At 40.8% G+C, this 24,608-nt stretch overlaps 1 protein-coding gene across 1 annotated transcript in view; it reads right to left on the reverse strand.

Annotated features, from left to right (window-relative positions):
• Positions 1-24,196, reverse strand: part of LOC124711813 — a 35,651-nt gene extending 11,455 nt beyond the window's left edge. The window contains exons 1-2 of the mRNA XM_047242037.1: positions 23,836-24,196; positions 14,266-14,459 (exon numbers count right to left, since the gene is read on the reverse strand). Of these exons, the coding sequence (XP_047097993.1) occupies positions 14,266-14,459; positions 23,836-24,129 (488 nt within the window). The 5' untranslated portion in view covers positions 24,130-24,196. The remainder of the gene's footprint in view (positions 1-14,265; positions 14,460-23,835) is intronic.
• Positions 24,197-24,608: the final 412 nt, after the last annotated feature.

The following is a 24,608-nucleotide window of genomic DNA, read 5'->3' on the forward strand; positions in this document are numbered from 1 at the left end:
AGTGGATGCGATCTGGCCCGGGAGCTGTATCCGGGCAAGCTGCTAGAGCACTGTGGAATTCCCACTCAGTGAATGGGACATTGTAGGATTCAGGATGGCGGGTGTGAAATGAAAGGCTCTGTCGCTCCAACCGCTTTTTAATGGAGCGGAAGGCCAGTGGGTAATTCACAGATGCGGAACAGAGAGCAAAATGGTGTGCTAAGCAGTTTGCAATTATGTCAGAGTCAGTACAAATTTCCCCATTCAGTGACAGCGCAGGGACGTGACAGGGGTCCGATAGCCATAGAGGCGTCTAATCTTGGCCCAGACCTGCGATGAAGAGACATGGAGGCCAATGGTGGAGACATACCGTTCCCAGCATTCCCGCTTGCGTTAGCGGATAAGGTGGCGGGTCTGCGTATGCAGTCGTCTGAAGACGAAAAGGTGTTCTATGGAGGGATGCCGCTTGTGACGCTGGAGCGCCCGCCGGCGGTCCTTAATCGCCTCCGATCACAGGTGACCACCAAGGCACAGTCCTCCACTGAGGGGACCCAGAAGAATGGGGAATGGCAGATTCTGCGGCAGTAACGATGTCGGTGGTGACCGAGTGAACCACCGCATCAACGGCTTCATTAAAAGAGGTGCAATAGTGGCCATGAAGGAGAACAAGTCCCAGTCAGCCTTATTCATAGCCCATCCGCATGGGTGCCCAGAAGAGTGACACTGTGGCAGTGACAGAAAGATCGGAAAGTGGTCACTACCACACAGGTTGTCATGTACACTCCATTGGACAGAGGGTACGAGGCTAGGGCTGCAGATCGAAAGGTCGATGGCGGAGTACATGCCATGCGCCACACTGAAATGTGTGAAGGCATCATCATTTAAAATGGAAAGGTCGAGCTGTGTCAATACATTCTCAACGGTGGCACCTTGACCTATTGCCACTGGCCCACCCCACAAAGGGTTATGGGCATTGAAGTCACCCAGTAACAGGAAAGGCGGCGGCAATTGGGCTATCAGCGCAGCCAGGACATGCTGCGGGACATCACCATCCGGTGGAAGATAAAGACTGCAGACAGTAACAGCCTGTGGCGTCCACACCCGAACAGCGACAGCCTCTAAAGGTGTTTGCAGAGGGACAGACTCGCTGTGAAGGGAGTGAAGGACATAGATGCAGACGCCACCAGATACACTTTCATAAGTGGCCCGGTTCCTATAATAACCCCAATAGCCACCGAGGGCGGGGGTTCACATTGCTGGAAACCAAGTTTCTTGTAGAGCAATACAGATGAAAGGGTGAAGGCTGATAAGTTGTCGGAGCTCAGCTAGATGGTGGAAAAAACCACCGCAGCTCCACTGGAAGATGGTATTGTCCATGGCTGAGAAAGGCGTGAAGGGACTGGGGAAGCAGTTTACACCACTGGGTCACTTGCTGCCACTGATTCAGTACCCGCGCAAGTGACATCCATGGCATCTGAGGGTCCGGTGAGATCCAGGTCTTCAGCAGACGTAGGAATCTCGACTTCATCCTCAGACGCTGAGCTTTCAGGAAGCGGTGGGATGGGTGCCACCGCAATGTTGGGATTCTTGGGAACCTTTTTATTCTTCTGTTTCTCTCGCTGTGCCTTCAGTGGTTCTGGCTGCGAGGGCTTCCCTGGGTCAGGCTCAGGGACAGACGACGATCGTGAGGCCCTACGACCAGCGACCGGTGGTTGTTTCAGTCACTTGCGGGTATCTGCTTTTCCGCTGGTCTGAACTTGCGAAGGGAGGGCCCCAAGGGACCCCTCCCTGGCGAGAGGTGCCGAAGAAGTCTGATGCTTCTCTGGCTGGGAAGGGGGAACACATGTCCCTCTTTGTTGGGGCGGTGTTGCTCCTGAAGTAGATGGAGCAGAAGCAACAGGGAGTGAAGTGCCCCCCACCATAAAGGGGGCAGGTGTGGTCCTTCGACTCTGAGAGCTGACTGGATGTGTTGCAGCTGACGGAACTGTAGCAGGAGTGACAGTGGCGGCATAAGAAGACGTCATGCACACGGCATGAAGCCGGTCAAATTTCTGCTTAGCCTCCGTGTAGGTTAGTCGGACTAGGGTCTTGATTTCCATTATTTTCCTTTCCTTCTGCAGAATCGGACAGTCCGGCGAGCAAGGAGGATGGTGCTCTCTGCAGTTGACACAGATGGGAGGCGGGGCACATGGAGTATCAGGATGGGATGGACGACCACAATCGCGACACATCAGGCTGGAAGCACAGCGTGAAGACATATGGCCGAACTTCCAACACTTGAAGCACTGTATCAGGGGAGGGATATATGGCTTTACATCATAGCGGTAAACCATCACCTTGATCTTCTCAGGTAATGTGTCACCCTCGAAGGCCAAGATGAAGGCACCGGTGGCAACTTGATGATCCCTCAGACCCCGGTGGACGCGCCGGATGAAATGGACACCTCATCGCTCTAAGTTGGCGCGCAGCTCGTTATCGGACTGTAAAAGGAGATTACTGTAGAAAATAATGCCCTGGGCCATATTTAAGCTTTTATGGGGTGTGATAGTAACTGAAACATCCCCCAGCTTCTTACAAGCGGGCAAGGCCCGTGACTGCGCAGAGGATGCTGTTTTTATCAAAACCGAACCGCACCGCATTTTGGACAAGCCCCCCACCTCCCCGAACTTGTCCTCTAAATGCTCTACAAAGAACTGAGGCTTCACAGATACAAAGGATTCACCATCAGCTCTGGTACAGACGAGATACCGGGGCGAATACGTTTTACGGTCATTCATAGCCTTTCGTTCCTCCCATGGTGTGGCCAGGGAGGGGAACGATTTGGGGTCATACACATTAGCTTTAAAATGAGCCCTCGAACACTTAGAGACTGGTGGTGGCTGGCTACCAGCAAGAGATGATGTGCCACGCTTCATTGCATGTCATCCACCCTGATGCCACCTACCCCGACCACGGGCCCTCCCCATGGGTGCCACCCAGCCGCACCAAGGGCCACCTGGCAGGATGGCCATTGCCGGGAGTCCTGATGCCCCAGGTAGATGGGAATGTACTCCTTGGCATACATGGGGAGTAAACGGCGCAAGCATCAGTAGAGCGATCCCTGTGTTGTCAGTGGGCTACAACCAACAAGGTACATGGCGGCCTCACCGCAACGGACTGGCTACCGTGCTGGATTTTAGGTGACATGTAGTCCATGGTCGCCGTCAATGCAGAAAGTGGCACTGCACATCACATGGCGGAAAGTGCATGCAGGAACGTATCCATGCCCAAGAGATGGAGAGCGGGCAGGACTGCAATGCGACAATGAATAAGCTGGCGAAAGGTCTGACCGCAAGATGGACACAATGCACCAAGTAAGGCGCCCTTCCCCAATTGGCTCGCTCTTCAGAAGAATTTTGAGATATGGAGGTCAAACCCGACAGGGGACCATCACATAAGGCCGAAACTTTTGAGACTCCTTTTAGTCGCCTCTTACGATAGGCACGAATACCGCGGGCCTATTCTTACCCCCAGATCCGCAGGGGGCCACCGAGACATGCCGTGGTAAATAGGAAGTGCAAGAAATGGAATGTTCTGTGGCGGTAAGGATAACATTTGTAAGATATTCTACCTGGTCATCATCACAACTGGGGAAATGTTCGTCGAAAGTTGCCAGGGAGGAGTAAAGCTTCCAATTGGCCTTAATAAGTTGCCATTTGTGTGTGCACATAATTGGGGTAGGAGTCAGCAAACAGATGGCACAAGGGAAATGGTCACTCGGGTATGTTACAGAGAATACAGACCACTCGAAACAATGGGCAAGATGGGCAGTGCAGAAGGATAGGTCCACATCGGAATAGGTGTGCATGGAGTCTGAAAGGAACGTGAGTGCTCCTGTGTTAAGGCAGAGGGGGTTAGGTTGATTGAGAAGGGCAGCCAAGAGGGCACCTCTCGAACAGGTTCTAGGAGAACTCCAAAGGGTATAGTGCGCATTAAAGTCACCAAGTACTAGTAAGGGGCGAGTTAGCTGCCCAATAAGCTGGAGGCATCTGCCCTGGTGACATTAAATAACAGAGGGATGTAAGTGATACAAAGGGAAACAGATTGAAGGCAGATAGTCAAGGAGATGGGTTGACTATGAAAGTCATCCTGTATGAGCAGCATGACTCCCCCACAAGATGGAATGCTGCACTTGGGGGGGGGGGGGGGGGGGGGAGGAGGAATCTGAATGGACCAGGAATAAAGAATAAATGTGAGAGCTCAATGCAGTTGTGAGGGCGCAATTTTATTTCCTGGAGGCAGAGAACAAGCAGATGCTGCAGTTATAAGAGCAGCTGTAAATCCTCTTTTTTTGATCATAGGTCATGAACATTCCATTGAAGGATAGTCACAACAAGGAAAGGGGAGGACGGAAAAAATAAAGGGGTGTCACCTCAGCAGCTGCCGAGTGCCAGCCTTCAATGAACAACTGCTACAGGGTGCAGAGGCTGGAGGATCCTGCTCCATGATATCTACAGAGGCACCAGCATTTTCCCCCTGTCGATCTGTGGAGACCAGAACAGTAAAATGATTGACAGTGTGTACCAGTGACATGGAGGTCACCCAGGTGAGGGTATCGTGTGGCGACACCATCGAAGAGGACTTCGAGTTAGAGAAGGAGAGGACCATTTGTTTTTGTTTGACTTCTTGGAGCCTTTCCGGCAGAGGGGGACACAGGTGTTTGTTGACTGGAGGGACGTAGGAAGTCTACGTGGAAGTATTTCTTCTGTCCCTTCCGATATGCCAGTGGCGTAGCAGGTGAATTTGCCCCAGGAGGCGAATGTTTAATGGTTTGTGGCACTGCTGGAAGAGGAGACAGGGATAGTACTATGACACTAGGTTATTTCAAAACTGCAGTGTTGAATTTGAGATCGCATGTCTGAGTGGTGGTGTCCTACATGGAGTGAGTTGTAGCAAGAACAGTACGGTAGGCGTTAGATGGTAGAACTCAGGGTTTATGACTAGCCAAAAACTTGTGAGCGACTGTCTAGGGCACTTTCTCCTTTACCCAGATTTCCTTGACAGCCCACTCATCGAGATACATGGGACAATCTCGAGAGGAGGCGGAATGGTCGCCATTCAGTTGATAAAGCAGGGAAAAGGAGGTGGGCAGTCGCTTTCATGCATATCCCTACCACAAAGAATTAAGAGTTCTATGGGCCTCGGCATGAGCAGGATAAACGTGGAGAAGTGAAGCTGCAAGCAGTTGTTGTGCTTGAGAATCTTAAGTAGTTTTCAAAAGCAAACTGCCATTACGTAAACGAGAGCACGGATTCACAGGGCCAGCAATTGCATTAACACCTTTGTGAATAATAAACGACTGACCATCTCCAGCATGTGAAACCACGAGGAACCGTGGTGCAGCTGGGAGGGTCTTTGAATCGGGAGCTTCATTCTGTTTATGTTTGGTAGACATGGACTGCGAAGATGATGGTCAGCTCATTGCAAGAAAATTCCCTATGACTGCCAGCGTCTCTGATAGTGCGCTCCTTCCAACTGGTGGGGCTCCCTCAGACAGGGTGCTGAGCGCTACTTATGGTGAATGGCTCGTCTGTGCTAAGAGACGGTGTCCCGGCTGCTGTGAAACACTTATTAACTGATTTTACAGGCCCCACCCAGTGAAAAAAATTAAATTTTTGTTCACCTTACAATTTGATATATTTGCTCAATAAAGGACTACATTACTTTTTGTTACTCCTAACTGTCACTGTGCAGCATAAAACTGAGTAAAGTACTGGAAGTGTTTGCGGAGATAAAATCAATTTGTGTAGATTTTGTGTACAGTTGATTTTAGCTAATACAATGCAGCAAATAAAAATCTAGACAAGATATCAAAATTTTATATAAAATTGATAGCAGAACGATATCTCAAATAGCTCTGCAGATGATGAAGAAATTGACGAAATGTACGATGAGATAAAAAAAATTATTCAGGTAGTGAAGGGAGACGAAAATTTAATAGTAACGGGTAACTGGAATTCGAGAGTAGGAAAAGGGAGAGAAGGAAACATAGTAGGTGAATATGGATTGGGGGTAAGAAATGAAAGAGGAAGCTGTCTGGTAGAATTTTGCACAGAGCATAACTTAATCATGGCTAACACTTGGTTCAAGAATCATAAAAGAAGGTTGTATACATGGAAGAATCCTGGAGATACTGGCAGGTTTCAGATAGATTATATAAGGGTAAGACAGAGATTTAGGAACCACGTTTTAAATTGTAAGACATTTCCATGGGCAGATGTGGACTCTGACCACAATCTATTGGTTATTAACTGTAGATTAAAACTGAAGAAACTCCAAAAAGGTGGGAATTTAAGGCTATGGGACCTGGATAAACTGACTAAACCAGAGGTTGTAGAGAGATTCAGGGAAAGCATGAGGGAACAATTGACAGGAATGGGGGAAAGAAATACAGTAGAAGAAGAATGGGTAGCTCTGAGGGATGAGGTAGTGAAGGCGGCAGACAATCAAGTCGATAAAAAGACGAGGGCTAGTAGAAATCCTTGGGTAACAGAAGAAATACTGAATTTAATTGATGAAAGGAGAAAATATAAAAATGTAGTAAATGAAGCAGGCAAAAAGGAATACAAACGTCACAAAAATGAGATCGACAGGAAGTGCAAAATGGCTAAGCAGGGATGGCTAGAGGACAAATGTAAGGATGTAGAGGCTTATCTCACTAGGTGTAAGATAGATACTGTCTACAGGAAAGTTAAAGAGACCTTTGGAAAAAAAGAACCACTTGCATGAATATCAAGAGCTCAGACGGAAACCCAGTTCTAAGCAAAGAAGAGAAAGCAGAAAGATGGAAGGAGTATATAGAGGGTCTATACAAGGGCGATGTACTTGAAGAGAATATTATGGAAATGGAAGAGGATGTAGATGAAGATGAAATGGGAGATACGATACTGTGTGAAGAGTTTGACAGAGCACTGAAAGACCTGAGTGGAAACAAGGCCCTGGGAGTAGACAGCCTTGGGAGAGCCAGTCCTGACAAAACTCTACTATCTGGTGAGCAAGATGTATGAGACAGGCGAAATACCCTCAGACTTCAAGAAAAATATAATAATTCCAATCCCAAAGAAAGCAGGTGTTGACAGACGTGAAAATTACTGAACTATCAGTTTAATAAGTCACAGCTGCAAAATACTAACGCAAATTCTTTACAGACGAATGGAAAAACTGATAGAAGCCGACCTCGGGGAAGATCAGTTTGGATTCCGTAGAAATGTTGGAACACGTGAGGCAATACTGACCCTACGACTTATCTTACAAGAAAGATTAAGGAAAGGCAAACCTACGTTTCTAGCATTTGTAGACTTAGATAAAGCTTTTGACAATGTTGACTGGAATACTCTCTTTCAAATTCTGAAGGTGGCAGGGGTAAAATACACGGAGCAAAAGGCTATTTACAATTTGTACAGAAACCAGATAGCAGTTAGAGGGGCATGAAAGGGAAGCAGTGGTTGGGAAGGGAGTGAGACAGGGTTGTAGCCTCTCCCTGATGTTATTCAATCTGTATGTTGAGCAAGTAGTAGAGGAAACAAAAGAAAACTTCGGAGTAGGTATTAAAATCCATGGAGAAGAAATAAAAACTTTGAGGTTCGCCAATGACATTGTAATTCTGTCAGAGACAGCAAAGGACTTGGAAGAGCAGTTGAATGGAATGAACAGTGTCTTAAAAGGAGGATATAAGATGAACATCAACAAAAGCAAAACAAGGATCATGGAATGTAGTCGAATTAAGTCGGGTGATGCTGAGGGAATTAGATTAGGAAATGAGACACTTAAAGTAGTAAAGGAGTTTTGCTATTTGGGGAGTAAAATAACTGATGATGGTCGAAGTAGAGAGGATATTAAATGTAGACTGGCAATGGCAAGGAAAGCGTTTCTGAAGAAGAGAAATTTGTTAACATTGAGTATTGATTTAAGTGTCAGGAAGTTGTTTCTGAAAGTATTTATATGGAGTGTAGCCCTGTATGGAAATGAAACATGGACGATAAATAGTTTGGGCAATAAGAGAATAGAAGCTTTCGAAATGTGGTGCTACAGAAGAATGTTGAAGATTAGATGGGTAGATCACATAACTAATGAGAAGGTATTGAATAGGATTGGGGAGAAGAGGATTTTGTGGCACAACTGGACAAAAAGAAGCCGACCGTTTGGTAGGACATGTTCTGAGGCATCAAGGGATCACAAATTTAGCATTGGAGGGCAGCGTGGAGGGTAAAAATCGTAGAGGGAGACCAAGAGATGAATACACTAAGCAGATTCAGAAGGATGTAGGTTGCAGTAAGTACTGGGAGATGAAGAAGCTTGCACAGGATAGAGTAGCATGGAGAGCTGCATCAATCCAGTCTCAGGACTGAAGACCACAACAACAACAACAACAACAACAACAACAACAGAACATGCCCCCAGGATGCAGCCCACAACATGTAAGTCAACAAACAAAAAGTTATATAACAGTACTACAGTAGAATATTCCATATGTTGGTACCAATAAACTTGAAGAAGAAGTAGTCCTAAGGGAAATACAACAAGAGATACTATGTATCAGTGAAACCCAAATAGCTAACTTGACAAGAAAGGACTATATCTCATTAAGCTACTTCTGTGGATCTAAGCATAAAGGTGGTGGCGTTTCCATATATATTAAAACAAGAAAGCCCCTATAGGCTGGAAACAGCATAGGTGTGAAATTACCTATAGCCAGAGAAAAAGACTTTGAAATTACTTGTGTAGTGACTGATGACTTTAGATTGTTTTGTGTGTACAGATCACCAGGTGGCAAGATTAGCATCTTTCTGCAAAAACGAAGATGAAGGGGGGGGGGGGGGGGAAGAAGAAGAAGAAGAGGAATGAATGAACATAAAGAAAAACATTGTTATATGTGGAGAATTCAATAATTATTGGGAAAACAATCAAAACCAAGACAAGATTTTGAAGAATTGTTAATACAAAATTGTTAAGGCTTTCAATGGCCACTTGTTGAAAAACTGCCTGTTCGCTTCTGTCTCGAGTTCTTCAGCCGACGTTCGTCTGATGATTTTTCTGACATTCCACCAGCACGCGTGGCTGGCGTTGTCGTAGTTTCACCTTACAGTCCACCACCAGCAGTGGTGGGTGAAACTTTCTCATTGCCAGCGACTCGTGCTGGCAAAACGTCAGAAAAATCATCAGACGAATGTCGGCCGAAGAACTGAGATAGAAGCCAACACGCATTTGTCAATTGTTAATACAATACAATGTGGAGGCAACAATATCTGCACCAACAAGAGTGGCTTCTCAATGTCCAACAGTTATTGACAGTGTCATTACTAATATTAGTAGGTCTAACCATGAGTCACATGTAGTACAAACAGAAATATCTGATCTGATCATCATGGACAGCTGACCTGCTTCTGCAGAAGTAAGGACATAATATGCTTTTTTATTCCAGTCTCTGATCACAAATGAATTCTTTAGATGATGACCAGTTTCAGTCTGTTATGACCATCCTCAGATCTTTTTTACACCATGTCCTAAAGATCTGAGGATGGTCATAACAGACTGAAACTGGTCATCGTCTAAAGAATTCATTTGTAATCAGAGACTGGAATAAGAAAGCATTTTACAGTATTGGATCACTGTTTGCACATGTGATTATGTCGCAGTTGGTGAAGGACATAATATTTGAACCAAAACAAACAACAAAAATCAGGAACGTCAGTGAACAAAATATTAATATCTTTAGAACAATACATAGCCAGGAGACCTGTAATGAATCCCCACCGGTGCAGAATGTTAATGAAAAACGTGATTCATTTATTAAATGAAACATTTAATTTAACTAATTCATTTATTACAATAATTAAATACCATTTTAATGTAGCATTCCCAAAAGTAAGGAGACAAGAAAAGATGCAGGATCAGACACAGCGGATTACCAGTGAAATAACAGAACTGCAAAGGAAGCAGCAAGATCTGAGATGGAGGAGTGAGGCTGAAAATTATAAAATGCTACAAAATAAGTATAGAAAAATAATAAGAGAAGCAAAACCTCCAGACGCTGAAGAAATAAAACACATAATACACAGTCTAAAAAACAATAAAGCCCCAGGTGAAGACTCCATAGTACCAGAAATCCTAAAAATAATGGATACCAACCTCCCACAAGTTTTGGAACATATGTTTAAGAAGATCTGGGACGAAGAAAGAATTCCTGAAGACTGGCAGTGTGCCCTGATACACCCACTACACAAAAAGGGGGATAAGATGAATGTTAATAATTATAGAGGGATCTCGCTACTACCAGTAGGATACAAAATTTTGTCAAGGAAATTACTTCAAATCGTGGAGCCAGTTCTGGATAAAAAAATAGGTGAATATCAAGCAGGTTTTAGACAAGGTAGATCCTGTGTTGAACAAATATTTAACCTGAAAACACTAATTCGTTACAGAATCTCAAGAGGCCAGAGATTTGCAATAGTATTTGTAGATTTCAAAAAAGCATACGACTCGGTAGATAGAGAAACATTACTGAAAGTATTGGAAGAATTTGGGGTCGATAAGAAAACAATTCAAATTATCAAACAGACGCTAACAAACAGTAAGGCCAAAGTTAAATTTATGGGTGAAATTTCAAGGAAGTTCGAAATTAAAACAGGTGTTAGACAAGGTGATGGTTTATCCCCAATCCTCTTCAACTGCGTACTGGAAAAGATATTGAGAATATGGAAAGAAGAACTCAAAGGCACCAAGAATGACATCAGAATTGGAACAAAAAAAGAAAAAATAGAAGTGGACTGTTTAGCTTTTGCAGACGATCTGGCAATAGTTACAGAAAACGAAGAAATAGCTCAGAACTACCTGGAGAAACTACAAGAAGTTTCGGCCAGAGCTGGACTGCAGATTTCATTTGAAAAAACCGTGTATATGTCTAATCATAGAAATAACAAGAAAAATCTTATTACTAAATACGGCAATATTAAGAGAGTAGAAAAATTTAAGTATTTAGGTGAAATAATTCAAGTGAATGGTTTAGACAAGAGTGCAAACCAGGCGAGAGCAAGGAAAATGGAATTTGCTTTTCAAAAAACCAAAGACATATATAAAAAAAAAAACATTTCGATTCAAGCTAAATTAAGACATTATAAAACTGTCATTAGACCAGAATGCCTGTATGCATCGGAGTGCCTAACTCTTAACAAAAAGGGGGAAATAGAAAACATGGAAAAGAAAGAAAGGAAAATTTTGAGAAAAATATTAGGACCGAGAAAGATTGGAGAAGAGTACAAGCTAAAGAGTAATAAGGAAATATACAAAACTATTGAGAAAGTGAGTGAGGCAATGCGTAAACGCAGACTGTTTTATGGTCACCTGTCGAGGATGGATGGAAACAGACTAACAAGAAAAGTGTTTGAACATAGTAACAGGAACGAAAAAACCAACAATAAATGGATACAGATGGTGAAAAAGGATTTGGCCTATTTTAATGTCACCCGTGAGTCAATCAGGGACAGGGAAAAGTTTAGACAAATAGTGAACGAAATTAAGTGTTTTCCAGAAGAAACGAAACTAAAGAATAATAACAGGAAATGGTCGGAAGAGCGGAGGAGGAACCACTCGAAAATGATGAGGAAGTATTGGGAAGAGAGAAAAAAAGATCAAAAAGCCGGGCAAGTGAATTGTTGAACGTGGTCCAAAGATGGCCGAAATCGAAAGAAGAAGAAGAAGAAGAGAAGCAAAATCAAGAGCAATTAATGCTACTGTAGTGAACTCAAGAAACAAGACAAAGGCAGCCTGGAATGCAATTAATGGTGAAAGACAGGAAAAAGTTGGATCAAACAAAGAAACATATCAGGTCAATGAAAATAGGCGATAGAGAAATGGCAAACATACTCAATGATAACTATATAAATCAGGAAAGAACTTAAAATTGGAAAGAAATAGCCCAAAAAAGAAGGTTACTAAGTTATCACAAAAATTAAGCAGAACCATGTTCTTGAAACTAGTAACAGAAGATGAACTGAGGAAAACTATACGAAAACTTAAGTCCAAGAAATCAGCTGGTGATGAGGACATATCGAATCATGTAATAAAGCAAGCAAGTGAGCAGGGTTCTCAAAAATCCTGGAAAAGCTTATGTGTAACAGATTAGTTGATTATCTACACTATTGACTGTGAAATACTGATAAGAAAATTGGAATACTATGGTATCTGAGGACAAGCAGGAAGTGGATAGAATCATACATATGCAACAGAAAGTAATATGTATCAATAGGGGATAAATATCAGTCACAAATCGAAACTATCAAATATGGAGTGCTGTTTAATCTGTTTCAGGCTTGCCATAAGTTTCCCCAAGTGAGATTCCCTGATTTCCAGACAAGTTTTAGCATTTTTCCCTGATAAATTTTGAGATCTCGAGGGTAAGTAAAGATATTCTCTCCTGTGTGAGCAAAAGTACTAATATGAACATCTTTTGTAATGATCTGTTTTTAGATGGAAAAAGCAAGCCAAATGGTATGTGTGTTTCATTAAGGCCAATGTTGTTATTTTATTTCAATAAAATGAAACACATTTGGCGACAAAAATACACATTTCCTTGGAGTTGTAAGGCAGATTTAAAATACCTTCACTGATTTCAGAAATAACTTCAGAAAAATGCCAGCGTCTTGAAAGAAGTGTATAAGGCGGGGAAGAGTTGTGTAAACGAACACTATAGATGACCACCAATAAAATGTTGGTTCTACTATGTTCCTTATTTACAGTTATTACCCACTGTGTTATGACTACTATTTTACACGTATTGTGCGATTTTTCTTTGAAGAAATATATGAGCACATAGCATATAAACTGCCAGTGACTGCCTCAATTTTCTTCTTCTTATGGTCCATACTTTCTAAAATATAAACTACTTTCGAGGTGCCAAAATGTACTAGAATAAATAATATGTCTATAGAACATCGCATTGTACAATGTAATTGTGGTGAGACAGTCGCAATTCCTGATATCCACTGCCCGTGGCCTTTGGCCTGCTGAGGAGCACCGCAGTCCCAGGTCCATGGATAATCTAGGATAATCCGCCACATTATGCCACACACAAACAGATCCGGCCTGCAGGTAGATCAGTGCGAATAGATCCAATAGGCAGTGCTTGCACATTAGTGTGAAACGATGGGCTTCAGATCAGCAGATATGGCCTGCAGTTTTGGCCCATCGTGGAAATCTACTCGTGTGGCTAGCTATTCGAGTGTCACAGACACCATGTTGATGAAATGACACCACAGTGATCAATTCATGCAACAGATAACTTGCACAAATACTCTGATGACCAGTACTATTGAGGATAGGTAGCAACTCACCTTACAGATGATTGTCTTTTCTATATCCCTGTCTGCAGCTCAACAATCACAATCTCACAACTTAATTTTTGGCAACAGCCTTTGTCAGAAAACGAAAGCACATACTCAATCACACAATATCTCAGAAACAACTCATGCATAGTTGACTGCCATCTCCAGCTGCTGTGTCAACAGTCTTTGAGAATCAGATCCAAACAAACCCCTCCTCACACCTCCCTGCCTCTCATCGGCAGCTGCTAGGCTAGTGGCAAGAAGTGGTGGCAGCACTGACTGCAAGCTGAGGGGAGTGTTAGAAAGGGGAGAAGCAATGAGAATGAGGAAGTAGGGAAATGGCGCACAGCCATCGACAATGCATGACATCTCATAAACAAATCATTTCATCTACTGAGACAAAAAAGATTTTCTCAGTTGTTTTTTTTTCCACGTTTCCCTCATACATTTGAAATTCCCTGATTTCCAGAACTTGTGGGAAACCTGTGTTTATCAATCACACAGGTGTTGAAAAGAGAGAGAAGAAAATATTGTATGCAGATGACATGACAATACTGAACAATGACCGAACTGTGGCATGACTTGAGAGGAAAGAGAGGGATCCTACAAGAAGCTGACTTCAGGAGTAGGTTGAAGGAACGATGGGGGTGCTGCCAGTAAGTATATATGGGTGTGAATGAAAGATCAAGCAATGTGTCGCTGGGAGCAGTAGAGGAGTACATGCTAGGTGCAATGGCAGGTTGGAGAGGGGGAAAAGAAAAGGCACTGGTCACAGAGGCCCCTATCAGTCAATTCATGAGTGAACCTGATAATAGCACTGTGGTAAATATAGTGCCTTGTGGCCACTGACATCTGGTCGTCCAAGTGCGAACTTTTCTCTCAAATCAAATTACTTTAGGTAAGAAAGTAACAATTATTTTTTACTTACACATTTGATTTTACAGCTTTAATGTGTCTCCCATTTTCTTTTTCACTCAAACATGGAGTTTCTATACCAAAAGGGCTATACAGTTTCGTAGGTGTGCGACCTAAAAGACAACGTGATCTTGTTTGTGGAGACAGTGGAGAACGGGGAGAATCACTCTTCAAGCGATGCCTGCGTCTTGTTGAGCGCCGAAATTTCTAAAAACAGGAAAAAGAAAATATTGATTTCAAAAGCTAGACCTTTTATCATTCAATCAAAATACAATAAACTATATATTGTTACCGGTGGAATGTCAACATGAACTGAAACAACTTTTGGGAAGCTTATATGCACTGCTGCTGTTACCTGACAGGGTTACTGTCTACACAATAAGAGGTTTTGCTTCTTATGTATAAATGTGTAACACACTTCCATCTACTTCCCTAAACAAAATTAGAGAAAGCAAGGGGTTTTCCCCTAGTATGAGATACACAATAGGGCCCTAAACATTTTCAACAAACCATCAGTTTTATATCCATGGTTGAACATAGTACATGTGTCTCTCATCTCTAGGGCCTATATCATAATGAAGACGACTCAGTCTTTTTAAACAAAGCCTACCACATTCTCATGCAGAATAGACCCCAAAGGATCCCTTCTAATGAGGGACATTCCACGTCAAGTGTCCTAGTTTAGAACACGCTCCCAGCTTGAACATCTTCAATTTTGATCAAATTTATACAGTCTGTACCTGAGAAACCTGCATGAACTTCTGAAAGGTTTCAGGTTCACTTGTAACTTGGTTGAGGTACTAGAACCATTGTTGTGAAAACAACTTTTTCGGAGACTGAAAAGCCACAAAAAATCTTCAAGTATGGCATGCTACTGTTCCTAATCTAGAAGAGCTATCCCCTTGCTTCTGGACACAGTGGTACAATTCCTTTGTGCTCCACACATAAATGATGCAAGTAAAGTTCAGAAAGCAATGCTTTTTGTCGTTTTCCCAAATGTGAGTGATTGTGCTAGTTTGTGGTAGGTTCATTGCTACATATAACTGTACTATAAACTGCTACATAATTCTCTTGCGAAAATTATCTGCATGCTTATAAGTTTTGTTTCTTTTCTTAGGACTTAACAACAAATTATCAGTGTCCGAAGCTTATCAAGTTGTCATTAAAATGAAGAAACAAGATCAAGTCAATGCATGCAGTTATAGAAGTGCTTATTCCCCATGCCACTGAATGAAATACAGTGCTTTAAAAGGACTGAAAACTGTGAAGGAATTTTCATTAGAACAACAAGAATTTCTTACTCGACGGAGTGGTTTACGCACTACTGAAAGTGCTGAACTATGCTTCCTTCAAGAAGCTTTACTCCTAAAACTAAACTCCGTCTGAACAGGCCTTAGAAGGCCCAATGGTACCGACCGGCCGAGGTGTTATGCTCAGCCCGCAGGCGTCATTGGATGTGGATATGCAGTGGCATGTGGTCAGCACACCGCTCTCCCAGCCGTATGTCAGTTTACGAGACTGGAGCCACTGTTTCTCAGTCAAGTAGTTCCTCAGTCTGCCTCACAAGGGCTGAGTGCACCATGCTTGCCAACAGTGCTCAGCAGATTGGACGGTCACCCATCCCAGTACTAGCCCAACCAGACAGCATTTAACCTTGGCGATCTGACGGGAACCAGTGTAAGCACTGTGGCAAGGCTGTTGGCAAGCTTTACTCCTACAAAGGTTTAAATTTTTGCAAAGACCATGCTGAAACCCTTTTCATAACAAAAACCATACTGCATGAAAAAGTTTGTCCTCAATCAACATGGAAACAGCTGACTAGATAGGAAGGATAATCGTGTCTGATATTAAACCAGGCCCGAAAATGGGCCCATCCTGTAGGAAAGAATCTGATACAATGAAATGTTCACAAATGAAAGTTACACATTAGTCAGATGAAAATGATGAGACTGATATCTCTGACAATTTGAGTGCTTGCTTAACAGCTGTGGGAATATCATCATTAAAATTTCAATGAATTGGTGCAATGGATACAAAAGGCTGGATGCAAAGTGGGTCATTCCATGTCAAATCACACAAGTCATGTCACCTACCATCTCAGATTTTCATGAAACTTTGCACATTTGCTTATATTCAGCTTGTGCAAAATCTTTTTGCTTTCACACTAAAACTTTCTTTTTAATATCAAATTTTAAATGTAGTTCTATTCTGATAATTGGGGTCTACAAGGATGTCGATGCAAAATGGTAATTATCTGCATAAATACCCATAACTGGTGTATTTATGAAGCTTGGAATTTTTTTCATAACTTAAGAGATGCACATACTCAACAGGTATGTAATTACTGAAGCAGTAAAGTAACACAGAACAACACAAGAAAGGGGTCAATATTAGTTTTGCAGAAATTGTAAATACCAGATGCAATTGTCATTTGTGCATTATCCACCAGTTGAAGCCTAGCTCTTCTGAATACACATTTTTTTAGTTCCTCCCAAACCATCACACACAGATTTATCGTGGCTAGTAGCAAAAAAGGAACGCTCAGCATCAATAGAAAAATTTTATTCGTGCTCATACAAATTTTTAAAGCTTTTTCTTTTCTTATATTGAGCAGCACATCCATCAGTGAAATAATGGACTTTCTTCACTTCTGGGTAACGCTCTGCCAGCTACTTAACCATTTCTTTCTGGACATCATTTATAAATACATCATGTTACATATCATCACTTATAAAGCAGTGATTCACTATTACCAAGATTTACTTTCTTCATTTGCCACATAAACACATATGGGTGGATTGCGCAGTTGCTTTTTGTCCAGTGGTAACTCTGAAATTCATTATGAATGACAAAACTGTAGTTTTCAGCAAAGTCCATTAAGAGAATTGTTTTTTCTGGGGTTAGATTGTCTTTCAGTTTTTTCAAGGATTTTAGACTGACACTTCGATATAAATGAGTGTGGTTTAAGTGCCTGTAATCTTTTACTAACAAGTCTATGTATTCACCATCAGTGGCAGACTGCTTTATCAATTCTTCCCGATGATCTGTGTTTATCCACTGGCTGAATTCAGTTTCATCATCAGCATCTTTGTACACTAATTTCTGTTTTAATAATTCTGACACTTTTTCATCACTGAGAAAATTATCACAACAATTAAGTGTGCAGCTGTAGTTTTCAGAGTCATATACAAGTAATTTTATAAGTTCCTTGTAAGTTTCTTCAATGTGTTCCGCATCCAAAAGCGGTTTTACATTTTGGTGGATATCTCCCCCCCCCCCCCCCCCCCCCCCCCCCCACTTTGAATGAGTGCCGGCAGCACCAGCTAAAATACACCATTTCAGTCGTCCTATCTAAAACAAGAGTACAGTTCTCATAAATTGCAAAGGATGAGTCTTTTTTGCATATACACATTCTTCCGAATGCTAACTTTGTCTTTTGCTCCCGGCAAGATTTGAGTATATTCATGATTTTGGTAGAAATCAGTGAAGATCTTTACCACTTCACCAGTAATAGCTCTCTCCCTTTTTGGTATAGGAATTGTTAAAATACCCATTTCTGTTTTCAGTTTCCTTGCTTGTCGAACCACATACTCGCTAACATTGAATTCTGACATTATCTTTTCTTTTGACCAAGAGGGTGGAGCTAAAGTTAAAATTTGAATTTTTTCAAGTACTCTTACACTAGTGACTTTTTCTTTCATTAACAATATCATGCCATCAAAATCTTAGGCTTTCTTAACAATTTCACCATCACATTTTTCTTCTCTACTACCAGAATCTTCAACACTGAAATCTAATGCCTGGCACACGCTTCTTTCCAAAACATGCTTCACTTTTTCTAGCTTCTTTTTGCCATATGAAGCCATGCCGTGATTTGGAGTGGAGTGAAGTTTTTGAGGGAGAGCACCCCACATCATGTAAAGCTTTATTTGCATCCTCAATACTTTGACTTTTTAGTACAGATTCGTGAAATGGCACCTCTGGATCATCTGCATCACTTTCATTTCTATCACTGATGTCATGTCAGTTTTCCATTCACCAATCTATGACATGTTGTGCACAGATTTTGGCCTGTTTTACATAGATACGTTTAGCACTTAATGATTTAGACAAAGACAAGCAAACTGATGTCAAAGATTTTTTGACTGTTTGTGTTTTTGAAAGGATCGCAACAAGTTCTTTGATGACGTTCAAAAACTTTTAAGTAGTTGTATCTGTAATGTCCACATACAGTAGCATTTTCTTGATCTTGTGGAAAGTTTATATTGGATCACAGCAATGCCAAATCTCATTGGTCTTCATTCAGGCCTTCTATTTTTTTTGGTAGAGTTTTTACTAAGGTACAGGTTGTCAAATGACATGGTGTTTTCAGTAATTTTCAAACAGTGCATGAATTCACATTTTCCATTGCAATTAACTCAGCACTAATTCACTTAAAACATACTTTATACATGTGGAATGATCGGGCTGCACTACAAACAGATATGACCTGTGTCACAGAAAGACAAAGACCAGGTTAGGCCAAAGAGACTAATTGCTGCATGCCAGTTATTCTCAACAATGAATTTCAAGCAAGTGTTGCATTGTTTTCATGCTTATAAAGATTTCAAACAAGCTACTGCTGACTATGAACATTTTTTATCACTGTGAGCAGGTGTTTGGTTGAACACATAAATCATACATATTATAGTCTTTAAAAAATTACTGAATTAGTCAAATGAAAAGAAATAAATTTTCACGCTTAATGTTAACTTGTCCGCCTAGAATGAGTTTTACTTAAATATGCTAATTTGATACCCTTGCGTTTGAGGCAGTGAGTGGATGAACTTACTCAAAATGATGACCCCTTTCTGCCACAGCCAAACAGTTTTTTGATTTCAGAACTCTGTATCAGTTAACAGAAGATCCATTAAACTTTTGATTTTATTAGAAAATTTACAATCTAGGGGATTATTTAAGACCAAAATCAAGTTCCCAGCAGCAGGATGGAGATATGTGATATAAGTATTATTCCACATCCTCGCAATTGTTCTGAAATCAAAAACTGTCATACATTTTTTAAAAAAAACCTTTGCATCTTTGCTGCTTAAATAATCACATCTGTTGAGGATGTGTCTCTCTTAACATATGAAAAAAATTCAAACTCAAAAGCTTCTTAAACACCCGAGTTATGGGAATTTATGTAGGTAAGTACCATTTTGCAATGACAATGTGGCAGAGCTGTTATCAGAGTATCACTACATTTAAAATTTGATATAAAATAAAGTTGTAGCCTGAGACGAAAAAGATTTTGCATGAGTTTCTATGTTATAAGTATAAGCCAATGCACAAGGTTTAGTGAAAATCTGAGATACAGAGTCACAAACCTTTGAATTATTGCATATTTGGCATGGAATGACCCAAGCTAAAAATACATCAAGCTTAAGTTGCAGTCATTAAGAAAATTATAGCAGTTGGGGGAGGATTTGATCCCAGTGAACTGGAGCAACTATGCACAAGAAAGCAATGCTTGACTTGTTTAGATTACAGCTACCTGATCCAACAACTGAAGGAAAAATTACAGATACCAAACCATAGTGAGAAAAGTTAAGAAAATGTTAAGAAATGCTAGAAAGTTAAAAGCCGAACAAGGAGTATTGGCAGAGCCCAACGGTAAATGTGGGGAAAAATCTTCAGAGTCTGTGAAGGCAAGAGTCACAAAGTATTTGTATGATGAAGAATGAGCCAGATTTGTCCAAGCAATAAGACTGTATTAATGTTTGAACAGATGGAGAAAAGGTTCAAAAACAAATATACTTGTTACTGAGCAGGTAAAAAGAAATGTTTGTTGCTTACTGCAATAAAAATGGATTTTCCAGATATTGTGAATTAAAGCCAAAATGGTGTGTTGCTGTAGAGATGCAGCTGGTTAACTTTAAGTTTGCATCTGCACAATACATTAGAATGTGAAACTAATTTTGGCACACAGGCCAATAAAAGAAGATTATAAAATTTTACTAAGTTGTCTGGAATTTGGAAAAGAAGGACTTCATCCTTCATCACTGTGAAGTATGTCCTGGAATATAAGCTTTAAAGGAATATTTGGAACCTGTTTTTGCAGGTATTGAACCTGAGGATCCAATTCAGTTTAAACAATAGACTCACATTGACAGTTACACTTGAAACCAGAGAAATGACAGTTGAACACATTGAAGAATTAGTTACAAAACTTTTGGTCCTTTCTGCTCACCACTACATTGCAAAGCATTGGAGCAAGCATTTGCAATGGACTAAAGAAGGTCTCAAACCAGGAGAATTGATTACACAAAATGGATTTTGCTGGAAATTTTCCTTTATTGTCCAAGATGCATTTCTAGGATTTCATTGGGAAGATAGCTAAGCTACGTTACACCCATTTGTCATTTACTACAATGATGATAAATAACTAAAATGCATCAGCTACTGCATAATCAGTGATTGCTTCAGATGTGATATACAGTTGCGGTGAATGTGTCTTTAACTTTCACAGAAATTAAGCATTCTCATTATTTTAGTGGTGGTTCTGCTGCCCATTACAAAAATTTTAAGAACTTCCAGCTGCATCAATGATGGGATGGTAATACAGTTTGCCAAAAGTAATAGTTTTGGACATTAGCAACCAATGTAAAACACTGAACAACTGAAGAATTCTACATTATGGCTTGGAAACCAAAAGAGATGCAAACAAGGCTTAGGAACATGCTAGACACCCATGTTGAGGCTTGGGAACCTGCAGTAAAGAAACTGCACCCGTGGCTGACCTTGTCTGGCTATTGTGCAAGGCACATTGGCAATGGGCTTACCAGTCACTGAGACCGGTAGTGGGATTGCTACTGTGCAGCAACACAAGGATTCTTCTTGAATTACAAAAAAAATGTTAATAGTTTAGGCACAATTTTTGCACCTTACCCAAAGAGACCCAAAAACGGAAATATGTATTTCTAATAAAAAGAAATGTGCTCTAATGACTGGTGTTAATGAACATAATATGGTAGGTGCCCATTTTGAGACATATGACTTTGAACATGTGTATAATTTGGTACACTTGTAGCAAATTTTGCAGGATGGTAGCACAGTAATTAAACACACAAGCCGAGCCCTAATTTGTGAAATATCTAACAGCCACACAGACAATAGGTTGGCAAAAGATCAGGTCCATAGCTCCTTTTCCTCACTACTTATATGCCTTGTTAAACTATGGGGCAAATTTGTCACAACATGATTTGCTGCCCACTTTGAACTGAGATTATGAGAAAAGCATTACTTTCTGAACTTTAATTCCATCATTTATGTGTTGAGCACAGAAAGTTGTACCACAATGTTCAGAAGCAAGGGGCTACCTCTTTTAGACTAGGAACAGTGACATGCCGAACTTTAAGACTTCTTCGTGACTGTTCGGTCCTCGAAAAAGTAGTCTTCACAAAAATTGTTCCAGCACCTCAACCAAGCTATAGGTGAATCTGACACTTTGCAGAAGTTCATGTATGTCCTTCAGGTACACAGGTACAGGCTGTATAAGATATATCAAAATTGAAGATGGTCGAACTGGGAGCCCCAGGACACTTGACATGGAATGACCCACAACTTATAATTTTTTTTAAAAAAAAAAAAAAAAAAAAAAAAAAAAAAAAAAAAAAAAAAAAAAAAAAAAAAAAAGGGGGGGGAAGGAGATAGCTGCGACCATTTGGATGTTCACTTGAAAGTATTTTCATTCTGTTACTTACTTGAACTTCTGTTCACAATTGTTAATGTTCTTCTGTGTACACAGGTACAGATACTCCCTGCATACATGCCACCAATCATGGATCCACTAAAAAATTTAGTGGGATAGTACACTCACATTATTCTTGTCATTGAAGGGACAGATAATTTCTAAAATCATTGGAGGAAATGGCAACAGAACGACTTTCGAAAAAATATTACCTACACAGTTCCAAAGCCTGCGAGAGCTGACAAGTTTGAGAATTATCGCACAGTCAGCTTTACAACTCATGCATCCAACTTGCTGAGAATAATAATATACAGAAGAACGGAAAAGAAAACTGAGGATGTGCTAGATGATCAGTTTGACTTTAGGAAACATAAACACAACATAGAGGCAATTCTGGCATTGCGACTGATAATAGAAGCAAGGTTAAAGAAAAATCAAGACACGTTCATAGGATTTGTCAACATGGAAAAAGTGTTTGACAATGTAAAATGATGCAAAGTGAAATGCTGAGAAAAATTGGGGTAAGCTATAGGAAGAGATGAACAACATGAAATGTGTACAAGAGTCAAGAGTGAGTAGTAAGAGTGGACAACCAAAAATGAAGTTCTTGGATTAAAAAGGTGCAAGACAGGGATGTAGTCTTTCACCCCTACTGTTCAGTCTGTACAGTGAAGAAGCAACAATGGAAATAAAGGAAAGGTTCAGGAGTGGAATTAAAGTTCATGGTGAAAGAATGTCAATGATACCATTTGCTGATGACATTGCAATCCTGAGTGAAAATGAAGAAGAATTACATGATCTCCTGAATGGAATGAACAGTCTAATGAGTACAGGATGTGGACTGAGAGTAAACTGAAGGAGGACTACAGTAATGAGAAGAAGCGGAAATGAGAACACCGAGATACTTACCAGGATTGATGGTTATGAAGCAGGTGAAGTTAAGAAATTCTGCTACCTAGGCAATGAAATAAATGATGGATGGGGCAAAGAGGACATCACAAGCACATTAGCACTTGCAAAAAGGGCATTCCTGGGTGAGAGAAGTCTACTAGTATCAAACATAGGCCTTAATTTGAGGAGGAAATTTCTCAGAATGCACATTTGGAGCACAGTATTTTGTATGGCAGTGAAACATGGACAGTGGAAAAATGGGAACAGAAGAGAATCGAAGCATTTGAGGTATGGCACTACATGTGATTGTTAAAAATTAAGTGGACTGATAAGGTAAGGTATGAGGAGATTCTGCGTAGAATCGCAGAAGAAAGGTATACGTGGAAAACACTGACAAGGAGAAGGGACAGAGCGACAGCATATCCATTATTACATCAGGAAATGACTTCCATGGTACTAGAGGGAGCTGTAGCCAGCAAAAACTGTAGAGGGCGATAGAGATTAATTGAGGACATAGGCTGCAAGTGCTACTCTGAGATGAAGTGGTTGGCACAGAAAGGGAATTCGTGACTGGCCGCATCAAACCTGTCAGAAGACTGGTGAATAAAAAATTAAATAAATGACTAAAAAAGATAATAAATAAATAAATACTATGCACTTTTTTCATATTATAAGCTTATTTTAGCACTTTCACACAGAAATTTATTCCAAGATTAGATCCGAGTGAACGGTTTGCAAAATCTACAACATACCCGTGACACTTCTAGGGCACTTATACCAACAAGGCCGAGAACAGGAATATGAGTTAAAGAAACACAATGACTATTTGTTTGGGCTAGTCAAAATACTGTCCTGCATGATGTCACCAACATCATACTAACTAGTTCCAATAATATACACGAAGACGAGAAACATTACTCACTTGAACTTACAGAACCCATAAATTAAACGATCAATCCTTACTTGTGATATTACACCAAATGTTGTTTGCATGGAACTCAGAGTCTTTGAAATTTTAGTTGCTCCTGATCTTAATATTCGCGTGGCATCTTCACGAGTCACTTGTATATTCGAGAGATTTAAACCACTCCACAATTTTTCTCGTTTTCTTTTTCCTTGCACTTTCAGTTCCGACGGGCACGATTGTTCTCTGTCGTATTTGTCTTGAAGCTTTCTTCTAGTGGTTCTTCTGGTGGACGTAACAAGTTCATTACGCCTGAATTTTAACGCGTCGCAAAACGCTTCTTGATACATCATTATTTTCCTCGCAACACAAAACCAAATTTCAAAACCAACCGCTACTTTCTGCGCACCATTGATTACAACTGTGTACCAACATACAAATAATCTACCAACAGTATACTACAAATAATGCAATAATATCTTTGGAAACTGGAAGAGAAGTCTGGGCAAACTTGGAGGTGCATGTTGGTAAACATGATTAGATATTGGCGGGTGTATGGCATGTTTTTTCAGCGTGGAAATTTGGCTGTCAGAAATTGTTGATGATTTGTGTTTTAAAGATAGTGCCATATTATGAAAGCGCAATTGGTACATTAATGTAGGTAACACTGATTAGAGGATAGGCGCCCTTCCGTGATGTGACGGATTGTATCACTATTGATATTGTTTACAGTTATTTGTTCGTATTCGGTCCTTTAAAATTCGATATAATGGCTAGATTACTTAAGATGCAGATACAGGGAATCCGAAGCTTTGGTCCGAACGACAGTGAT

The sequence above is a fragment of the Schistocerca piceifrons genome, chromosome 8, assembly GCF_021461385.2.
Source record: "Schistocerca piceifrons isolate TAMUIC-IGC-003096 chromosome 8, iqSchPice1.1, whole genome shotgun sequence".
Classification (NCBI taxonomy): Eukaryota; Metazoa; Arthropoda; class Insecta; order Orthoptera; family Acrididae; genus Schistocerca; species Schistocerca piceifrons.